This window comes from Microtus oregoni, unplaced genomic scaffold (assembly GCF_018167655.1).
Source record: "Microtus oregoni isolate MIOR12 unplaced genomic scaffold, Mior012 000044F_ref0000062, whole genome shotgun sequence".
NCBI lineage: Eukaryota > Metazoa > Chordata > Mammalia > Rodentia > Cricetidae > Microtus > Microtus oregoni.
Genome location: NW_024543218.1, coordinates 19,078,210 through 19,101,622, shown reverse-complemented (window position 1 = coordinate 19,101,622; position 23,413 = coordinate 19,078,210). Strand labels below are relative to the sequence as shown.

Sequence of the window (23,413 nt, the reverse complement as noted above, 5' to 3'; positions counted from 1 at the left end):
TCTTGGGCTACTGTGTGGCCAAATGAACACACACCATGGTACATGTCAGCCCTCGTCCTCGTTTTCTTTCCTACAATGTTGCTGACCTCTTTGGTTTTTCTCATCTATCCTGCGTTCCATCGCTAACCTTCATTTCTCTCCCAAGCAGTGCATCACACTCCAGAGCTAGAACAAACATTCCAGGTGTGACGTGATTCATGTCACGTCTCAGCCAGAGCAGACGTTCATACAACGTGATTCATGTCGTGTCTCAGCCAGAGCAGACGTTCATACAACGTGATTCATGTCGTGTCTCAGCCAGAGCAGACGTTCATACAACGTGATTCATGTTGCATCTAAGTACCAGTCTCATCTTCAGCTCCAGGTTCTTTGCAAGTAGTACCTATGAGGATCCTGTGCCCTTCTCCCCAGAGAGCGATGAGTAACCAGACCAAGCAAGAGAATTGTCTTTATAATGATTCTTTACTAGCAACATCAATATCCAATGCATCAATGGGGGTTACAATCTTAATAGGCATGGGGGATTGATAATGGGCAACACACAGGCAATTCAATATCACAATTATTAATCCTACTAATCCTAATACACAAAACCAATTCATAACCTTAATCTAACTTATCCATTACCTATAAAACACTACTTAACCTTAACACAACTTATCACTTATCTATAAGATATCTCTTAACATTCCATTTTAAACTTAATACAACTTATCCATTACCTATAAAACACTTCTTAAACTTAACACAACTTATCCATTATCTATAAAACACTTCTTAAACTTAATACAATTTATCACTCATCTATAAGATATCTCTTAACACGCATTAAATAGCATCATATGACCTGGTATTCTTCAGCTTAAAAAAGGACTTTTTGAATTTCTTCAGGCTGGATGCTTGACAGTACTGGGGGCTGGACAGCGAGGCTCAACTCTTGACCCTGTAGTCTGCGCTTGGGAGATATGTTGAAAGGAGCTGCGGGCTGTGTTCCTGCCACCCAGCTCCTGGCCGCCTAGCTAGCTTATGCCTCAAATAACAACACACAAACTGTATTCTTATAAACACTGCTTGGACCATTAGCTCTAGTCTCTTTCTGGCTAACTCTCATATCTTGCTTTTAACCCATTTCTAATAATCTGTGTAGCACCAGTCTTACCGGGAAAGATTCAGCATGTCTGACCTGGCAGCTTGCTTCATCCCGTCTGCCCTGGAGATGAGAGGCATGGTGTCTGACTGAGGCGTCTTACCTCACTGCCTTCTTCCTCCCAGCATTCTGTTATGTTTACTCCACCTGCCTATGTTCTAACCTATCAGGCCAAGCAGTTTCTTTATTAATTAACCAATGACTTTCCTCCATCAGAGATAAGGTGTTCGATGTCCTGCTCTTAGGCTGGTATCAGGTGCTACATCAATTCTTGACAGCGTAGTCTGTGGCCTGGTCTTGGAAGGCAAAGCATTCTGCCTGTGCTAGGGAAGGCAGAGTGTCTTGTCTGTTCTCAGGAGACAGACCTTCGATGTTCACTCTCAGGAAATGAGGCTTTGCATTCGGGATGCAAGGCGTTAAATGTCTGCTTTTGGGAGATGAAGCTCTGTACTTGGGAGACAGAGCATTAAATGTTTAGGCAAGCCATTAAATATTTCTGCTTTTTGGGAGGCAGGTTTGGAGGATCTCTCTCTTCGAGGCTTAATTTATTCAGGCCATCATAAGAACTGAGATAATTGCCCTATTTCTGCCCTCTCTTTTTATGCCAGTTTGAAACTGCCTCTTGTTTGATTCTTCTGATAACCAGATGTCCTAGGTTATCAGTATTGACTGGCCACAGAAGGGTGGGGGTCCCTTTTGTGTGGCAAGATTACTTCGTTACCAAGGTTGCTGGGTGCATTCTCCCCATCTGGCAGGGCCAGATGGGGGTGGCAGCCTTCAAGTGGGCAAAATGTTCTCTTAATATTTCACCTTAGTAATTTTCCACACCACACACAAGAAGAAATGCTTTTACATTACACCAAGTTGCATTCATTCTTATTCTATAAATTTCCTGTTCCATCTACACTACAGATGCCCCTTTATTTATTCATTCAGAGGAATCTGTTTCCATGCTCATTACAGTGTGTCACTATCGTTCCTGTCCCTGGTGTCTTAGGGTGAGTGTGTCACTATAGTTCCTATCCCTGGTGTCTTAGGGTGAGTGTGTCACCATTGCTCCTGTCCCTGACTGTCTTAGGGTTTATTTTGCTGTGAAGAGACACCATGACCATGGAAATTCTTATAAAGAAGACATTTAATTGGGTGACTTACTTTCAGTTCAGAGGTTTATTCCATAATTGTCATGGCAGGAAGCAATGCAGCATGTACACAGACACGGTGCTGGAGCTGAGAGCCCTATGTCTTGATCCAAAGGCAACAGGAAGTGAGCTGACTCTCTGGGCATGACTTGAGCGTATATGAGACCTAAAAGCCTGCCTCGACAATGACACCTTTTCTCCAATAAGACCACACCTCCTCATAGTGCCACTTCTTTTGGGGGCTATTTCCTTTCAAACTACCATACAATGCCCTTAAAATCTTGGGTGAAAAAAAATTAAAAAAAAAAAAGGTAAAATCTAGGGTGACCCCACCTCCTTCCGTTGGAATGTAGCTATTGACATTACACAGTCTCCAAAGGGACACTCATAGGAGTCTCCTCTCTGTGCTTGGACCTTGACACCTTGGTCCATCACACACACACACACACACACACACACACTCCCAATGCTGCCTTTGCCCAGGGCCATCTAATGACTCCAGAAAGGGGCAGGAACACAGGATCCCTTATCATCATTGTAATCCAGGCTGTGGTGTCTGGCAGGCCATGGGCCCAAACTGACAGTTTAATGTTTTGTTACATTTTGCTTTTTTTCCATCAAAAAAAGGAGTTTTTCTGTGTTTTCTGTAAGAGTCAGCCATGATAAGCTTAATAGAAGCAGACCATTCAAAGGAAGTTCTTAACTTTCAACCATTATCACCTGCCAGTGTAGAACTCAAACATCAGTAAGTTTAATGGAGGCCTGGAGTCTCAGTGGTTTACCCTGAAGCAATACCTGGTTGCAGGAAGGACCATAGACTGAAATTACCCAAGCACCACCCAAGATCCTAAATTCCCCAAGATCCTAAATTCCTACTGTTCCAGCGGTTGTAGGTAGGATCACTGCCAGCACACATCCATAAGAACACCCCTAGACAAATGTCAGCCAATCAGAGGTCCTGAATCTTAGAAATCCCTCACCCCCAGCTTTGCTACTATAAAAAACCCAACCCTAACTGAGCTCGGGGCTCTCTGATCACCCCAATACACTGGACAAACGGAGAGACCAAGTTTGAAAACTTGTATAAAATAAAGACTCTTTGCTTTTACGTACAGGACTCGGTGTCCTTGTTGGTTTTGGGGGGACTTTGCAGATCTGGTCATAACAGTTTCCCTTTAAGTTTTTTGCTGACAGCAAAGAGCCTCTATTTTATACAAGTTCCTTCTGACAACTAATTCCATTCATAGGCCACCTCCTCAGTCAGTGACTGGATCCAGTTTGTGAGTAACCTGAATGTTGGCTCTTGTAGAACGACTTGCCGGGTGCACACTTGTTGGCGCACACCACGCTGGTTGGTTTGTCGCTGGGCACAAGCTAAATTCATCTGAGAAGAAGGAGTGTTTATGGAGGGACTGTCTGTAGGCAAGTGTGCGGGCTGCAAGAAAGCGGACTGAGCAAACTATGGGGTGCAAGTCAGTTAGCGGTACCCCCCTGCCCCCCATGGTCTCTGCCGTGGCTTCCCTCAGCAATGGTCTATGACATGATTAAACTCCCCTAAAGGACCTTTGGTCATGGTGCGACAGCAAGGGAAAGCAAACTATGGCAGACAGCGCTGCACCAAGGAGACATTGCTATCGTTGTTTGCCGGTGCCCAACAGAAGTCCTTTCATTCCGAGATGAATTACGCCTGATTTTGAAGATTTACGCTGTGTGTTTTACCATCCACAACGCCAGTTGTGTCGGGATTTGTTTGTCTCTCACTAGCAATACTTCTCCCAGGCTGTGCTACTCACATTAGGGAGGGGCTCTGGCACGGCGGGGGGGGGGGGGGGCATCTGTCCTGCCGTCCTTCTGCGGTGTCAGCGCATGGGGGCTCTGCTCAGCCCTCCCCAGCTCTTCTTGCTGGTCCCGTGTGGAACTCACGCGCGGTTACCCCATACCAAGCTAGTCCAGAGTGTGGGAGAAGAGAATTAGTCCTCAGGAGCACCACCCATTCTTTCCTATGTCAGGAGTACTCAGAGCTCCCGACTCAGAGGGCTCTCTCCACAGAAAGCTGACCTCTGACCCTGCTTGTGCCACTTGAGGTCAGTTGTCCGGTGTACTTCCGGTGCTTCCTTGTACTTCCGGTGCTTCCGCGTGCTGCCTGCATCCTACACACTGTCCATCCTGAAGTTGTCTTCTGGGAGCCCCACTCCTCTCCACGTAAGTCTCGGCGGGGAGGAGAGGACCGCAGGCTCAGACGGTCTCAGACCTTCGCCTGCTTCTCGCCGCTGCCTCTCGCCGTTGCCTCTATAGCCTCCCCTTGGCCCACGCAGCGCCTGGTCCCCTTCTGTCTCCCCGGGCGCTGGCTTCTCTCTCCTGAGAGCCGCACCCCCACCCACTCCTCAGGCACAGAGTGGGCTTTGAGATGCCAACAGGGTCGATAGCCTCCTGCCTCACAGACTGAATTCAGGGGTGTACAGTTTTCTGGAAACGCCTCTTTCTCTCTGTGCCTTCCTGGTCACTTTTCTGGTTCACATAAAATAATAACCCAGCTGGCGCTTATCTGTGGAATGAGTTGGAAAGTCTAGAGCCTCACCCCCATGACACTTCCCGGGAGCTAACTTGGCAACAGCCAGTGTCGCATGTGGAATTAATTTCTAGTGTTTCTGAGGGTTATTGCGTATGAACATCTGAAAATTCCTTATATGTTATGTAATGGTAGCCCCATTCCTTACGAGAAAGTGGTAAAGTGTAGGTCTGAAATGCTTATTCCACACTGAAATATGGAGCTCCCCCCCCTTTCAAATATCTTTGGGCAACTTCATATGGAATTAACGAGATATGCCACTGTGAACTAGGCACTAAGAGGTGAGATGAGCTAATGAATAAACGAGTGACTCCTTTCACACCGGGAAAAGGGTCAAAGGCACACACATTGGGAAAGGCATTAAGCAATTCTATTGGAATAGCTTCTTTACTGTGTAAACAACAAGGCAAAGTATAGGTTTTCGGTGGCTGTCCAAATCAGTTATGCAAGACTTGGCCATCTGCATGGTGGGTAAGATCCATTTAGATATGGCTGTGTTGTTGCTGTTGCCACGAGCCCCTTGACAATACATAGAATAATAGAAATGGGTTAATTTAAAAATAGGAGCTAGTGAGCAATAAGCCTGAGCAATAGGCCAAATAGTTTGTAATTAATATTAAGCGTCTGTCTGTTTGCAGGCTAGTGTGTTTAGCGGTATACTTGCTAGATTCTTTGCTCATGGCTATCTGTTTGTGTCTCACCCCCAGCCCCTGTTAGATTCCAGTATTTTTCAGATATTCTCTGTTGGAGGCTCTAAGTGGGGCCAACTGAAACTTTGCTTTAGAATGTGTAACAGTCACTGTTGGATGAAACCAACCTGCTGGTGGCCCCTGACATTGATGGTTGATGACATTGACTTGGTCCCTGTTTTGTGGAACTCTACAACAATCAGTGCTAATGCCCAGGATCTGGGATCCCTTCAAAGACATGTGTCTTCATGCAGGCCAGGGAGGGTTTGTTCAGCTGCTGAAGTACCTGTGAGGGATTATGTTGAGGTCAGTAGGGGCAAGGAGGCCCCATCAAAGTGGGGGGTGGGTGCTCGTCCCTCTGCTTGGTCCTGTATGAAGAGGAGAAAGCTAGTTGACCACCTCCACTGCTTCCGACGGGATGTGATGTGACCAGCCAGCTGTCTCAGGGTCCTGCAGTCATGACTTCCCTGTATCCCTGGTGACATTGCATGTTGTTGTTGCTGTTGCTTTCGGCTGTTTGTAGTTCCATTACACTGTCAGGCTTTCTTCCTAGAACATTTTACTCTGTGCTTATTTTTGGAGTTTACTTTTTTCCATTTGCTCCTGGAATTCTATAAAGATGTATGTTAGACTTTTTCATGCTATATAATGTATCTTCTAGCCTCCTTTATTTTTTATTTTCTAATCTGTGTTTTATTCTAATTTTGTCAGACACATATTCTTATTTTCCACTGTTTTAACTCACCTATTGAATTTTTATTTTCAGTAGTTATGTTTTTAACTCACATGAATTTTATTTTTTAAGGTTTATTTAGTGTGTGTGTGTGTGTGTGTGTGTGTGTGTGTGTGTAAACATATGGTCATGCTCACAGAGGCCAGAGTGTGGACCCTCCATGAGCTGCAGTTACAACTGTGAGCTGCCTGATGTGGGTGCTGGGAACTGAACTGAACTGGAAGAGCAGCCAGGGCTCTCGGCCACTGACGCGCCCCTCCAGCTCCTGTTAAGTCTTTTTTTTTTGTAATATCCTTCTCAAGAATGTCATCCTCCCTGTATTTACCACCTTTCTGTTCACCTTTGTTGGTTTTTTTCCTCCTCACATTCGACAGTTTTTGGTTAGCTTTTCATCTCCTTTGCGTTTAATGTGTGGCGGTCGTATAAGGCTGGGAAAACATGATTTCTTTCTGAAAGATACCTCAGGGCTATCTTCAGTTGGGACCACCATCACATGCTAACGTATCAAGTCCAGCGGCAGAGGTCATAAATTTCAGATGTATCCATACCTGGTTCTAATAGACATGGTAGTTGATTCTTGCTCACCAATTCGTTGAGTGGCTTCAATTTTACTTCTTTTATTGCAATGGCACTATAGTGCCTAGTGTGTGCACGTCCGTTGTAAGCTTGGTAAGCCTCTCCCGTGCCTGTGTAGACTCACGGAACTCGTCTGTTATGAAAGGGGGTCTCCTTCCCTACTGCCTCTCCAGATAGCTGTCAGTCTGGGGTTATGCAGATTCGGGGCCTCAAGACTCTACTTAAAAAAAAAATCAAGTTGTGTTTAAAATTTGCTTTAGTATACATTGATGTTTTGTACAAAGAGTATTTTTTTCCAGTCTACTGTTTTTCCAGAGATAGAAACCAGATGGGTTTATTGAGTTTTCCCAAGATACCACAGCTTTAGGAAAACCCAGTGCATCTTAGCGAATAGATCCATCTTCTCATTATTTCCTTACAGGTATCAATTTGAAGAAACACTTGACCGTATTTCCAACTCCTTATACATACTTTGCAGTTCCACAGTCAGAATACTGTGAACTAAGATGAAGACTGTGTTATAGAGTTCCATACAGGGCTCTGTTCAGTCCATTGTACGAGCAGAGCCTGTGGCTAAGCAGAGCTGCACAGTGAGATACTGTCTCAGATCAAACCAGAAGAAAGAAAGAACAAAGAACAAAAGACATGTGGCACACAGCACATCTTCAGAAAGGGATGACATTACATCACTGGTGAATTCTTGGACTTGAGATAAAATTCCTCCCTTGGGATACAACTCTAGCCCTTAAATGTCCACTTTTCCGGTATATGGACGATGATGTCATTACTAACACACACAGTGGAAGATCTACACCAAAATTCATAGATCACTCAAAACGATGTCTCTTTTCTCTACGTTTAGATTTTCTCGTACCTCAGCTTTAGAGAGACGATCACGTGCGGTCAGGTGAACCGTTCCTGGATGGCACTGACACACAGGGGCTTCCTGTGGAGTGCTGTAAGTAGACGTGCCGGAAGGCGTGGTTTTCCTCAGAGGCAGACGGGAACGGGCTCCTGGAAAGCCCCGTGGAAATACTGCGTTATTCATGCTCCTCTCCCTTCTCTGTGACCACCAGCCATAAATGCTTCTTGTTTGTGTTTTTGGTTTGTTGTGGCGTTTGTCAGCACAAACCTGGAGGAAGAGGTAAAAATAGACAATAACAGTATCTTAAGAGATGCATCTGTGCTTTAAAATTTAAGTGGCAGGACATGTACGTCGGACATTATTTTCAGATTGAAGCAAAGCCCCATTTTGTTGGATAAGGTGCCTCTCATTTTTGTTTCTTTATTTGTGTTCTTGTTTCTGCCGATGAGCACAGACTCTATGTTGAGCTCTTGACTGTGAGGAAGAAAACTTTTAAGAAGGAAAAATTTGAGCTCGACATGACGGTGCATATCTTTGACGCCAGCACTCAGGAGGCAGGTTGGTAAATCTCTGTGAGTTCCAGGACAGCCAGAGCTACATAACACCCACCCCATCCCCGGTCTGGAAAAAAAAAAAGAAAATTTTTTCTTTATTATTAGTTTTATAGTTATTTTATGTGTATGGGTATTTTTGCCTGCAGGAAGAAGGCATTATATCCTTTGTGATTGGAGTTACAGAAGGTTGTGAGCCACTGTGTGGGTCCTGGGAATGAACCCAGCTCCTCTGGACGAGCAGCAAGTACTCTTAACTGTTAAACCATCTCTTCATCGCTGAGGCAGGGGTAGCAGCAAGTGCTGTTAACTGCTAAACCATCTCTCCATCGCTGGGGCAGGGGGCACTTTTAGAGCATATGGGCTGTAATGGCCACCTCCTAACTGTAAGGCTAGTTCTGACACAGAGAAGGCCTTTCCTTGGGCATGCAGAACTGTTGGGAACAGGCGTTTATACAGACTCCTGTGCCACGCTTGAACACTGACGGAGAATGCAGAGGAGGGAGAACCCGAGAACACGCTGGACTCTGGGCGAAAGTGCCGGCCTTTTCCAGTTCCTGCCAGGCTAATGCAGGGTCACTCTTTAATATTGTCTGTGCTACTTTTTTAATCCTCCAGAGCATTTGTATTCGCTTTTCTCTTTGAGTTTTCCCAAACAGCTGTCACATAATCATCGGGACTGGGTGGTGGCCTGGTGGGGTGCGTGGGCACGGAGCTGACTCCTGTGTACAGCTGCTTGCACCTGGCTCGCTCTTCAGCTTCTGTAAGAGAGTTGAACAGATTTCGTACCTAGGGCCTGGCCACCGAGTCCAGGGGAGAAAAATGAGTTAGTAAGCACCTGGGTTAGAACTCAAACCATAATGTGGTTGACCACAGGTGTGCACCTTACTACTAAACATTAGTGAGCAAACCGCTCACCTGCCACCTGCCCCTAACTGTGGCACAGGACCCCGCTCTCCAGGTTTTAAAGTGGAATCCCGAGTTCTGAGAAACATCTCTCATCAAAAGAACGGTATCAAGTAATGTTCATGAAAACAGTTTATCCTGAAATTCCTAGGTAAGGAATTTTGTCCCTGAACTGAGTTAGAGAGTAGCACAGTTGGGCTGTGATGGTTTAGGTGCTAGTTTGCTGTAGAATGTTCTTCTGCCCTGTCCAGTGTTCTGCCGCATGCAGTTTCTCCGGTTATTCCTCCAGTCTCATTGAAGACATAAGGTCGTCACCTTTTGCTCTTAAATCTCTGCTCCTCATTCTTTTATATATGCATGTGATTGCAAGTTCTCACGGGTCAGGGCAAATACTGGATTGATGGACAATCACAGAAGTATATGGAATTAAAGAATACTTGCTGCTATAAATTTTCTGAGCTCTCCCAGCTTCTTGAGGTATGAAGTCTCACTGTTTTACCTCACAGAGGCACTGAGCTGCATGGACATGGGTATATGGTCCAATGACAGAGGGCTCGACCCCCAGCTTGAAAACACGTGTTCAGAGTTTCCTCTGGTCAAACCCAGCCCTTTTGGAAGTACGTTTGCAAGTTTAGTCCTTATTTTGTGAGATCAGTGTATTGGAGAACTCCAGCCTTTAGTCTCTTTGGCTGTTTGGAAACGATGCCATGGAGAGCTTCTAGTATTTGGTGCTTTAGAAGTTTTGTTTGAAATAGATTTTATCTCTTAATGCTTTTTATTTATCCTTTCTAGATTGATTTTTCCACATCGAAAAACATCGCCGATAAGTGTGTGGTGACTACTTTGCAAAAGTGGCGTCTAACCGTGCTGTGCCTGAACTTCCGAGGGTGTCACTTCCGAACAAAAACCCTGAAGGCTGTCAGTAAGTGTCTCTCCCGGGGCCGCCTGCTCCGACGTGTCCAGTAAAGTGAGAAAAATGCTAAGGGGAGACTTGGGTGGTGCTGGATTGCGTGCTCTGGGAAGTGGTCCTCTGTGCATCTTCCTGTTGCTCTTTTCTTTTGCCTGGAATCCATAAGAATATATTCTCATTTAATGAAGTCTGACACCAGGCATTAGCTGCACCCTTCACCTCCTCCAGCTGCTCGCTCACTTATTTAAAGGCCCCCACTCTCTCATCTTTCTAAGATGACATTGACATATGGAAGATTTATAAACCAGCAGGTTGACATTGCATTCCTCTGGCTCCCATTTTCTCACTGTTAGCCCCAAAGGTTTTAAGGACAGGTTTATTTTGCAGCATAAAGAAGATCATGCTGTTTGCATTTTCCTTTGTCTTGGGAATTTTTCTGTGTCACTGAACATAGATTTACTAAATTCTTTTCACTGACTGTAAAATAATCTTTGTGTGGTAGACAAGCCATACTTTACTCACTTGCTTTCTTGTTGAGAGTATTAAGGTTATTTCCAGTTTTCCAAGTCCACTTTGTGCTTCCGCTGTGCTGTTTGTCTTTGACCCATGTGTTCTCTGAGATTCTCTTTTTTACTCGCCATATGTATTCCCAGAGGAAACAATGGATATTAAAAGTATTTAGCCAACTGATTCCAGACAATGGGAAAATTCCATATACACATTTAACATCTTATTTTGAAAAGTATAACAGTATAAGAAGGAAGATCAAGTTACAGAGTGACACACATACACATTTATACCCTGTAGAGAACAGAGATTTATATGAAGATTTCAGTGAGAAAAATAGTATACATATACCTTAATTCTTATTTTGAGACAGCCGCAATTTTAAGCACATATGCATAGAGTAACATAAAAGTCCCCCTTTCCGGCCTTCTCTTTCAGTGATCTCCCTCGTCACATCCCAGCCCTATCCCCCGAGTTCCCATGCCCACCCTCGCCAGTCCACCCTGGAGATCTCTCCTGTTTTTCCCTCCCAGGGAGATCCATGTATTTTCCCCATGGACCCTCCTTGCTACTTACCCTTGCTGGGTCTGTGGATAGTAGCATAGTTATCCTTTACTTTACAGCTAATATTCCCTAATAAGTGAGTACATGCTGTGTTTGTCTTTCTGGGCCCAGGTTACCTCACTCAGGATGATTTTTTTCTAGTTCCATCCATTTGCCTGCAAATTTCATAATGCCATTGATTTTTACAGCTGATCAGTACTCCATTATGTAGATGGACCACAGTTTCTTTATCCACTGTTCAGGTGAGGGGCATCTAGGTTGTTTCCAGATTCTGGATATTACAAATAAAGCTGCTAGGAACATATTTGAGCCAGTGTCCTTGTGGTGTGTTGGGCAGTTTTTGGATATATGCCCGATTGGTATAGCTGGGTCTTGAGGTAGACTGATTCCCAGTTTTCTGAGAAACCTCCATATTGATTTCCATAGTGGCTGACTTTTGCAGACTTAAAGGTAGATAAAGTAATTATAAGCCTTACTCTCTTTGACTCTGTTTCTGTTTCTTTATATCCCTCCGCATACATCTATGTATACATATGTATACATACATGTCAGGGACCAGCCTCAGCAGAGAAGCGGGTCTCAAATCTGGGATGTCTGGAAGGCGAAGTGAGCGCACGAACAGAATTCTGATGCACGCTGACAGGCTATCAGCTGCAGGGCAGGTTCTCTTCTGCCCCGAGCTTCAGTCTTTTATTGTGAATTTTACACCAGGAAAACGATTCTTTATTGTTGCTACAAGTTAATCATCACACGGGCAGAGCAGTTCACAGGAAGTACAAGGAGTCTTTGAAATCAAAACATCATTCATCGTGATATTTTCCTAGCTCCCAAGCCCCATACCAACCACTATATTCTTAACTCTTGGCTGAGTTAATCATAAACAACTTCTGAGGCTTTCACCTCAGAGGCTAACTGCCCGCAGTTACAGTTTCACTCCATTGCCGTCCCCTTCCCATTGTTGTTCCTCAGAATTCCATTTTTGATTTATAAGGACATAGGCAGTCAACCCTAAAAGTCCTAGTTCTCAGAAACTTCATTCATCATAGCCAAGTTCCTTTCTGTTTCAGTATAATTCTTTTGCCAAGTTTTATAATCAGGCAAAGAACAATTTCTGTGTTTCCCCAATTCTTTCATCAGTCAGGTTTTTTTCTCATAACCTGTTTACAGCTTCGATGCCTGCCCGCTCTGTCAGGTCAGGAGGACTCATACTATCATACAGCACATCCATGTTTTCAGAAGCCACTGGTGTGGAAGGAGAAAAAGAACACAAAGAACAAGTGCACTAGTAGAATTGCTATGACCAGAATCATCTGTAACATTGTCAAGTGCGTATGCAGATGCCATGGAAGTGATCCTCGGGGCACATAGGTGTTTTCTCCCTCGCCCTCAAGTAACACGCTCCTTTAACTGCCCTGGGTTGCCTGGAGGGAGTTACTTTCTGCATCTCAGAAACCACACATGGAGGGGGCTATGCTTTGCCATCTCCGGCACATGCATACATAAGAAATACACATTGACCTTGGTGGTGGTGGCGCAAGCCTTTAACACTGGGAGGCAGAGGCAGGGGCGGACCTCTGTGAGTTCAAGGCCAGCCTGGTCTACTGAGATAGTTCTAGGACAGCCAGAGCTTCAAAGAGAAATCCTCCCCACAAAGAAAGAAATACACATCAAAAATATACTCTTTACTAAATCTGTAATTCTTGAATAAAGAAAGCGAGCTCAGACAGTAATATTTAAAGTTCCAGTTTGACTTATGGTTTTGACGGCAGCAGTAGTGGACACTGGACTGACTTTCTGAGGAGAATGGAACTCTAGAGGCTCACAGTTCTGTTTTGTTCCTGGTTCTCAGAGAAAAGTTTCAGATTTTCCTAACAAGTAAGACATTATCTGCTGGTGTGCCCGCCCCCAGTGTTCTGGATCAGATTGAGGGAGTTCTCTGATATCCTGCAGTACAGTTTCCTTCCTTGTAAGTGTGCCGGGTCTTTATCAGATGTCTTACATTCATCACTGGCTTCCCACCTCCCTCTCTGTTAATATGGCACAGATCGCACCAAGTGGTGTTTGTGTATTGAACCTTCTCTGCATTTCTGTTCTTTTACATGCCGAAGGAATAAAAGCTGGCTTATTTTTGATCAAATCAGAACGACTGTGGCCCAGGAGCACAGGTGTGAGCTGCCCCGAATAACATGTTCCCTGCAATTGTTACCTGAACTTTTTATAGTCATCGAGCCAAAGAGAGTCATAAATCAAGGCATTTACTAAAGATAATAGTGGAGAAATAAGGTAGACTGGTTACAACAAAGATAGGATGTCGCCGCTATAGATTTTAATTCTTACTGTTTTTATTACCACATGCCAATTACACATGATAGCACTTCATGCAAGCGTTATATATTTTGATCATATTTACCCCGTCATCTCATGCCCGATGATCCCTTCCTACTTCCTGGTTAGTCTGTGTCTGTGCTCATGCCCTCCCCACAGCTGCTTCTCTATGACCAATCTTTTTCATACGTCACGTCCTGTCCTTTTAATATACCTCTGTATTTTGTTGCCTAGCATTTTCTTAAGGGTGTTTGCATGTTTTTTTAAAAAGGAATATTAGTCTCTTGTTATCTTTCTTGTGATATCTATTTGGTGTCCTTGTTGGATATACTGGCATTAAAGAAGGACTTCAGGGCAATCCCTCCCTCCCTCCCTCCCTCCCTCCCTCCCTCCCGCTCTCTCTCCTCTCTCCTCCCTCCTTCCTCTCTCTCCTCTCTCCTCTCTCCCTCTCCCCTCCCCCTCCCCCTCCCCCTCCCCCTCCCCCTCCCCTCTAACTTTATGGCCAAACTGTTTCTTTCACTAGTCCTTTTTAGCTTTTTGGCCCTAATCTTAGGACCAGGGCACATTTCTTTCAGTGGCCCTGGTTCTGGGGACAAAGTCTGTTCCTTTGACTCTAGTTTCAGAGTCAGGGCACAGTGTCTTTAGTCCTGGGTTCAGGGTAAAGACGTTTCTTTCCTGGTCCGGGTCTCATTCAAGGTGTGTTTCTCTCACTGACTCTGGGTTCAGAGTCAGCGTGCTCAAGGGATTGGTTGGCTTGCTGCTCCGGTTGTCCCTTCTGTCCCACGTGACTGATCCTTTAAATGTCTGATAGAATCTGTTCTGGGCTCGTCTCTGTCAGAGGCACCCATTGTTTATTTCAGTTTAGTCTTTGTTTACTACAGATTTTATTTGTTTAGTTAGATTTTATTTCCTGAGTCAGTTTTGATAGTTGAATGCCTGAAAATTCTGTAGTCGGGGTACAGCTATTGATAGCACTTCTTGTAGTTGGGAAATAACTGTGGATAACACTTCCTGTAGCTGGGGTACAGCTGCTGATAGCACTTCCTGTAGTTGGGTATAGCTGTTGATAGCACTTCCTGTAGCTGGGAAATAACTGTTGATAGCACTTCCTGTAGTTGGGTATAGCTGTTGATAGCAGTTCCTGTAGCTGGGGTACAGCTGTTGATAGCACTTCCTGTACTTGGGTATAACTGTTGATAGCACTTCCTGTAGCTGGGAAATAACTGTTGATAGCACTTCCTGTAGTTGGGAAATAACTTGATAGCACTTCCTGTAGCTGGGAAATAACTGTTGATAGCACTTCCTGTACTTGGGTATAACTGTTGATAGCACTTCCTGTAGTTGGGAAATAACTGTTGATAGCACTTCCTGTAGTTGGGTATAGCTGTTGATAGCACTTCCTCTTGTTGGGAAATAACTGTTGATAGCACTTCCTGTAGTTGGGAAATAACTGTTGATAGCACTTCCTGTAGTTGGGAAATAACTGTTGATAGCACTTCCTGTAGTTGGGAAATAACTGTTGATAGCACTTCCTGTAGTTGGGTATAACTGTTGATAGCACTTCCTCTTGTTGGGAAATAACTGTTGATAGCACTTCCTGTAGCTGGGGTATAACTGTTGATAGCACTTCCTGTAGTTGGGTATAGCTGTTGATAGTACTTCCTCTTGTTGGGGTATAACTGTTGATAGCACTTCCTGTAGTTGGGTATAACTGTTGATAGCACTTCCTGTAGTTGGGTATAACTGTTGATAGCACTTCCTCTTGTTGGGAAATAACTGTTGATAGCACTTCCTGTAGCTGGGGTATAACTGTTGATAGCACTTCCTGTAGTTGGGTATAGCTGTTGATAGTACTTCCTGTAGCTGGGGTATAACTGTTGATAGCACTTCCTGTAGTTGGGTATAACTGTTGATAGCACTTCCTCTTGTTGGGGTATAACTGTTGATAGCACTTCCTGTAGCTGGGGTATAACTGTTAGTATTATCCATAATACTTTTTATTTCTGTAAAGTTGGCAGTAACAAGTTCTGTTTCTCATTTTTAGTAATCTTAGTTTCTTGTTTGTGTTTTTTTTGGTCAGACTAGTTTATATGTTGTTGATTTTGTCAATTGTGTCAAACAACCAATTTCTGCCTCTTTTTTTTTCTCTTCTTAAAGTTTCCCATAGCGTATAAATCGCCATTTTAACCCCATATGTGTCAGTCTGTGGAATTCAGTGTCCTCACATTGTGCAGACGGCCATCTGTCTCTAGAACTATTCTGTCACAGAAAGCTGGATCTTATCACCCATTAAATCCCCGACCCCCACTTCTTCCCTTCCCGAGCTCCTCTGACTACTGCTTTCTGTCTCTGTGGTTGTGCTGACTCAGGACTCAGTGTGAGAGGAATAACAGGTTAGTTGCAGTTTGGTGACGACTCATTTAGCATAATGTCTTCAAGCTTCATACCATGTTACGTCTGTATAGACATACATGAAGTGCTTACTGTTGTTGTAGACATCAGTCATGGTAGTTTTCTGCTGCCAAGACAGAATTCATGAGGAGAATAAAAAGAACATGTTTATTTTTCCCTCATGGTGTCTGGGTTTTAGTCTGGAGGTTCTGTCGACCCCTGGTGGTGCCACAGGCTGGAAATCAGACCTTCATAAACCGGCTGTTGAGAAATATTGAGCTAAACTAAATGTTTTCAGCTCTTTTGGTTAGGTGTTAAGAAGGATAATTGGTATTTATATAGCAGGAGTATATTTAATGCAGAAAGAATCCACTAAACAGTTTTCCAGGATGGCAGCTCTCTGCATTCCTGATAGTGAACAAGAGTCTCTGTTATTCACACTCGGTGCCATCACTGTCCTGGCCTGTGGTCTTTCTCGCAGGTGTGCAGTGGCACCCCACTTTGACCCTCCTCGCAGGTGTGCAGTGGCACCCCACTTTGGTCCTTCTTGTAGGTGTGCAATGACACCCCACTTTGGTCCTTCTTGTAGGTGTGCAATGACACCCCACTTTGGTCCTTCTTGTAGGTGTGTAATGACACCCCACTTTGGTCCTTCTTGTAGGTGTGCAATGATACTTCACTTTGGTCCTTCTTGTAGGTGTGCAATGACACCCCACTTTGGTCCTTCTCGCAGGTGTACAATAGCACCCCACTTTGGTCCTCCTTGTAGGTATGCAATGACACCCCACTTTGGTTCTTCTCGCAGGTGTGCAATGGCACCCCACTTTGGTCCTTCTCGTAGGTGTGCAATGGCACCCCACTTTGGTCCTCCTTGTGGGTATGCAATGGCACCCCACTTTGGTTCTTCTCGCAGGTATGCAATGGCACCCCACTTTGATTCTTCTTGTAGGTGTGCAATGACACCCCACTTTGGTCCTTCTCGTAGGTGTGCAATGGCACCCCACTTTGGTCTTCTCGCAGGTATGCAATGGCACCCCACTTTGGTCCTTCTTGTAGGTGTGCAATGGCACCCCACTTTGGTCCTTCTTGTAGGTGTGCAATGACACCCCACTTTGGTTCTTCTCGCAGGTGTGCAATGGTACCCCACTTTGGTCCTTCTCGCAGGTATGCAATGACACCCCACTTTGGTCCTTCTCATAGGTGTGCAATGGCACCCCACTTTGGTCCTCCTTGTGGGTATGCAATGGCACCCCACTTTGGTTCTTCTTGTAGGTGTGCAATGACACCCCACTTTGGTCCTTCTCGTAGGTGTGCAATGGCACCCCACTTTGGTCTTCTCGCAGGTATGCAATGGCACCCCACTTTGGTCCTTCTTGTAGGTGTGCAATGGCACCCCACTTTGGTCCTTCTTGTAGGTGTGCAATGACACCCCACTTTGGTTCTTCTCGCAGGTGTGCAATGGTACCCCACTTTGGTCCTTTTTGTAGGTGTGCAATGACACCCCACTTTGGTCCTTCTCGCAGGTGTACAATAGCACCCCACTTTGGTCCTTCTTGTAGGTGTGCAATGGCACCCCACTTTGGTCCTTCTCGCAGGTGTACAATAGCACCCCACTTTGGTCCTTCTTGTAGGTGTGCAATGACACCCCACTTTGGTTCTTCTCGCAGGTGTGCAATGGCACCCCACTTTGGTCCTTCTTGTAGGTGTGCAATGGCACCCTACTTTGGTTCTTCTTTAGGTGTGCAATGACACCCCACTTTGGTCCTTCTTGTAGGTGTGCAATGGCACCCCACTTTGGTCCTTCTCGCAGGTATGCAATGACACCCCACTTTGGTCCTTCTTGTAGGTGTGCAATGACACCCCACTTTGGTCCTTCTTGTAGGTGTGCAATGACACCCCACTTTGGTCCTTCTTGTAGGTGTGCAATGGCACCCCACTTTGGTCCTTCTCGCAGGCATGCATTGGCACCCCACTGCTGTTCTCACATTTCCTTGGTGTCTTAGGCTCCTTTCGTGTGCTCACACTCTCATCCATTAAGATTTGTTCATGTTTTGACTTTTGGAGACTGGATCTTGCTGCACAGCCCTGGCTGGCCTTGACCTGGTGATCTCTTGCCTCTGCCTCTTGAGTACTGGAATAGCAGGCAGGTACCCCCCCCCCCACTAGCTCTGTCAACGTTTGGGGCCCATTTCCTTATTGTTGACTTTTAGTACTTTGTGTGTTTCAGATGATGGTTCATTTTCCAGTGTGTCGTGTAATGCTCTATCCCAGGGTGTGACTGTCCTTTCCTTTATTCATATGTCTTCTTTTTAAACGTGGACATAGCTATATTCTCTCCTGATTTTTGAACCTTACTTCCATGTGAAGGCTTCCTGGTGTTTAGGACAGGCCCACTGAGCAGTGTAAGTGAGCTACATTGTTATGATTGCGTAGAGTCCAGAGATCTTCAAATAATGAAAATCCATGGGCCAAATTCTCTCCTATGCAATGGGTGTATTGACTATGTGTTCAGTATATCAAATAATGACATATATGATGACTAGAATATATGAAACCGATGCTTGTTTTGGGATCAAAATAGTTCAAACATGTTTTCTTAATTTAAGATTTTTAGTTTTTCTGTTTATTTTTAAAATATAGTGATCCTTGGCCGAATATCTTCATCATAGCAATAATTAAGTAGATAATCTGACCAAATCTTTATATTATTTTTAAGGAAGCAACCTGTCTCAACTGTTGGGATATTTTTAATTTGTCACCAATGATTTAGTAAAACCAGTTTTTATTCTTGTAAGCTTGAGTGCATTAAAGACAAAGTGTTTCTGTTCCCCGTTCTTGTCTTGTACTGGTGTGTATAGAATTACACATATTTCTGGCCAGAGGTTTGGTTTGCTGATTTTAAGATGGAAGATAAATATTGGCAGAACTTTTGAGCCACTTGGCTGCCTGGCCCGGCAGCGTCCCGCAGAAAGGAAAAGCCCAAGGAACATGAACTGTGAGGTGGGATCTTAAGACATTTTAAAGGCAGACGGTGGAGCACTTGTATGGAATTCAGGCAAGCAGACTCATATGTCGGAGCAGAAGAATAGCTCAGATGGAAGTGTTGGGGAATGAAGTAAAGGAACTACACAGTGCTAACTGTCTTCCCCAAGTAACTGAAAATACTTAGAGAACCTTCAGTCTAGAAGAAAGATTTTTAAAACATAACTTTATCCAAATGCTGAAGCGATAAGCATGTGTTCTCAAATATGTATACCTCAGAATTATCATATTTTCACTGGCGCCAGTCTACAGGCACCGTCCAGGAAGCACGTGCTGGCAGAGGACTGACTGTGCTTCCTTGAAGCTCTGTCTGGGATGAGCAAACCTACGCTTTCAGAAACACGACTTCAGTTAAGGCTCTGCGCAGGACCAGCCTCCAGCTCTCATAGCTCCGGGACAGCAAGACTAATTCCTTAATCATAATGTGTTCCAGACCCTATTTCCAAATACATCCCAGGGGATGATGGGTATAAAAGTCAACCAATAAAATCTCCAACTAGCCTCCAAAAACTTGAGGCAGGGAACAGTTTGGACCCTTTTCCGACTCCTACTCAATCCTCTGTGACTAGAGCTAACCCTCCTGCCCTCACTGAGGTAGCACCTGGCTTCTCTGACACCAGATCCTTACTGCTCTCTCTGGAGGCTCGTGGAAAATGATGAATAAACCCATCGTGTCTCTTGGACGGCACTGTAAAGCAAACCCTGTCTTTAATGACTCCCAGTGTATAAAGGGGAGGTTTGAATTTCCCATATCCAAACCACAGGTAAATTCAGTGTGGTGTCCGGATTTTCACAGTCCACACAGATACCCTGAGCAGCACTGCCGGCTCTTCCTCTGCTTTTCCATGTTCTGATTTCCTGTGCATATTAGTGTAGATTCAAACGTCTCTCTCGCCAGCTCCTCTCTGGTGTTCCTGGGGCACGGGTGGGAGTGAGGGTGGAGGGAGCAGGAGGCAGGGCAGGGCAGGGGCAGGGGCAGGGGCTGGTTCTGGAAATTCTGATGCAGGTGGCCAATGGCAAGGACTGTTTCCCTGCGCAGTAGAAAAGGTTTTCATGGCTCTGCCCCTCCCAGCCGTATGGCTTTGTCCAGGTTCTCCGGCTCCCTGAGCTGTGGGTTTCTCCTCTTTGTAGGGTCAGTAACATTATGGTCCCCAGGGGGAATCCTGTGAGTTACATGGAGATTCTGAGACGTGTTCAGCACAGTGCTCAGAATCCGGAGACTCTCTAGACAGTACTCGGTACTATGTATAATAGATTGCCTTTCATGCATGGGCACTTGTACAAGAAATGAGGTGACCAGTTCCTAAGCTTTGTACCCAGTGTCTTGATAGAGAAATGCAAATACATAGTGTGTGGGAGGAACCCCAGGACACGGTACTTCATGCAGGGTTTGCCAGCACCTTACTTTAGAGCATACAGGAATCCAAAATACTTAAAGCTTGAGTTGCCTTAAGCATCAATAACAGCAGAGGTCAGTGGGGTGGTGGTGGCGCGCGCCTTTAATCCCAGCACTGGGTAGTCAGAGGCGGTGGATCTCTGGGAGTTCAAGGACAGCCTGGTCTACAAGGGCTAGTTCTGGGGCAGGCTGTCTTGGAAAACCAAAAAAAAAAAAAAAAAAAAAAAAGCAACAAACAAACAACAACAACAAAACCCAGCAGAGATTGACAGGAGGAAGGAGAGACAATTCATTGTTACTGTTCATATTTGATCATTTTTCGGATTGTATAAGGAGTTACAGAAAGACATGTAAAAATGAAACTTAATTTTTTTAACTTTTATTTCAAAAAGCCATCAAAAACATATGCAAGACACTATGAAATTCTAATGACATATTAAGACCCAAGTCCCTGTATCATTAGCCGGGATAGTTTGGTTCTTTTGACACTGTTTCTGGCTATGTAGCCCAGGTTGGCATCATGATCCTCCTACTTCAGCTTGAGGGTTGGGGTTGCAGGCCTGCACCAGCCGTCCTGGGCCACGGTGGGATCCTGTGATTAGAGTCTGCCCACAGGAGGGTGGAGAAGCAGGATGCAGATTTCCCCATATTACTAAGATCACACAACGTAATAACAGTTAGGAAGTAGTCAAAGGGAGCCTCTGTAGCTGGATAACCTGTCTAAGCAGTCACAGCCGATGAAAATGTAAACATGGTTTCTGATGCCAGCCCAGCTCGGTGCCGCTTGTCCCAGCTATCCCACGATGGTGATTCTCACTCGGTGCTTCTTGGCTGTGTGCTCTCGGTGGAGTTTTTCCCATTCGTCGTCTTCTGTGTCCTGGTCAAAGGCTTCAGGGTACGCCGGCAGCTTGTCTTTGGGGCATTCCTCGTAGTAGCTCCGAACGTATTTCCCCACAGACCAACCTTTGTACTCTTCGGGCGTCTTGCACTCCAGACCGCTGTAATGGACGTTATAGTGGTGCTTGAGCCAGTAGTACAGGTAGTGGATACTGTAGTCGCATCTCCAAGGGTTGTCTCTGAGCCACAGGAGTTTCAGAAAATACAGATCTTCCAGCACCCCATAGTCGAAGTTCTGTAGGCTGTTGTTTGATAAGTCAAGCTCTTCTAGATGTGTGAGCCCTAAAAAGGCAGCTAGAAGCAGAGAACGTTAACCAGTGAGCAAGGGAACTAACTGCACAAGCGCACACGCTGCGCTGGACGTGCCTTACGTGCCTTACGTGCTTTACGTGCTTTACGGGCCGTAAGGGCAAACACGGGTTTGCTAAGAGGCTCAGTGTTCCTGCCACAGCTTTCTCTCCAGGACCCGTGCATCTAAGTGTTTTCTCCTGTCTGTGAACTGTCTGGAACTCCTGAAACCTGGACAGAACCATCAAGGGAGGAAGCGCTCTTTATCTCAAGGCTAGAATGATGACGGGGAACTAACTTCGCTGGGGCCTTGCTTCTAGCTGCACACTACCTTGTTGTGGAGAAGCCTGTGCGTATTGTTTGCATAGACGCTGAGCTACCAGGTAAACTATGTGATTAAAAACAATGTCTTTCTGACTTTGCAGTCAGTGTGCTTGGGATTTGTATCACATGCTGGTGTAATTATGTACTCAGCAAGGAAAGTGCCTTCTTCCTCACTAGTTCTGTGCAGAAGATTTCTGCCTTGGGAGGTTTTTCCTTAGTGTGTCTCAATATTGAACATGTGAAGAAATGCAATAATATGAAACACACCGTTATTCAGACAAAGCCTTTCCTGGATTGCGTAGATCGACGTGTGATATTGTATTTGAAAACGTCACTTTTAAGCTAGTCTTTAAAAATTGTTTTTCTGGGGCATTGGGGAAGGCTTGCGGGAGGTGTTGGCACCATGTGACTTCTGCCCAGTGCTCTGAATGTCCCAATAAAAACGCATTTTTCTGGTGTACATTTTTTGTTCTTACTGAGTGCTGCAGAAAGAGGGGTGCTGGATAAATAAGGAAAGTGTATCAAATTTAAGGCCGTAGTGCAGGAAAACACAGGAACATATGACAGCTTCCTAGGTGATGGATGAGCTGTAAAACGCCTAGAAAATAATCTTCCCCCGTTTAGTGCACTCGCGGTGAGAGCCTATTCTTGAATAGCACCAAGCCAAGTAATTTCTGCCAACGTTTTTAAAACATCTGGTTGAGTTTGGCAAGTGGTGGGAATTATCAGAATTCATATGTATTTGATTAGCTGGATGCTGAGTAATTAGAAGAAAATAACACAGAACAAAATAACACAACTCTCAAGAACAAAGAAATGAGCACATAAAGATGGAGCCTATGTTCCAGAACAAACAGGTCATTGCTAACGTCAAAGACCTTGTTTCTGTCCTGGACATTTTCACAGTACTCCCTCAACATGCCTGTCCTAGAATATAGAATCCTTACTCTGAATTAGAAATAAGCTTTGTGCCAGTGCTGTTAACTGTTTTCATATCATCTTTTCTCAGACACAGCCCCAAACAGGCTACTTTCTAGTTTTGGACACAGGGGTTGAGGAGTGGGGCGAGGAGACAGATCAGGCCTGTGCATTTTGAGGATCATCTGGTAAAATTCTAACATCAGGCTGTCACAAACTCCCTTCTCTTGGGACAAGTCAGGGCTCCAGATTCAAAGCATTTGCAGGCAAATATTCCTACATTCTATTTCAAAAGAACTACAGTTGGCATTAAAGCGTATGTATCTAGGGCCCCTGGGAGAGCGAGTTTTGTTTCTTGATACCCCTGGTAAGGAGTTTTCTTTCCTTTTCCCATTCTGCCCTGCGTTCGACTGGACTGTCCCCTCTTCTGCAGTCTGGTGTCCCCATGTCTTCTGCAGTCTAGTGTCCCCTCTTCTACAGTCTGGTGTCTCCATGTCTTCTACAGTCTGGTGTCCCCATGTCTTCTACAGTCTGGTGTCCCCATGTCTTCTACAGTCTGGTGTCCCCATGTCTTCTACAGTCTGGTGTCCCCATGTCTTCTGCAGTTTGGTGTCCCCATGACTTCTGCAGTCTGGTGTTCCCTCTTCTACAGTCTGGTGTCCCCTCTTCTACAGTC

At 45.0% G+C, this 23,413-nt stretch overlaps 2 protein-coding genes across 3 annotated transcripts in view; one reads left to right on the top strand and one right to left on the bottom strand.

Moving 5' to 3' along the window:
- LOC121434711 (dynein regulatory complex subunit 6-like) overlaps positions 1-23,413 on the top strand; it is a 182,443-nt gene that overhangs the window by 65,369 nt on the left and 93,661 nt on the right. Inside the window, exons 8-9 of the mRNA XM_041633614.1 lie at positions 7,716-7,811; positions 9,968-10,097. Coding sequence (XP_041489548.1) covers positions 7,716-7,811; positions 9,968-10,097 — 226 coding nt within the window. The remainder of the gene's footprint in view (positions 1-7,715; positions 7,812-9,967; positions 10,098-23,413) is intronic.
- LOC121434756 (leucine-rich repeat-containing protein 17) overlaps positions 20,686-23,413 on the bottom strand; it is a 31,135-nt gene continuing 28,407 nt past the window's right edge. For both annotated transcript variants that reach the window (XM_041633712.1, XM_041633713.1), the window contains exon 4: positions 20,686-21,501. In XM_041633712.1, coding sequence (XP_041489646.1) covers positions 21,104-21,501 — 398 coding nt within the window. In that variant the 3' untranslated portion in view covers positions 20,686-21,103. The remainder of the gene's footprint in view (positions 21,502-23,413) is intronic.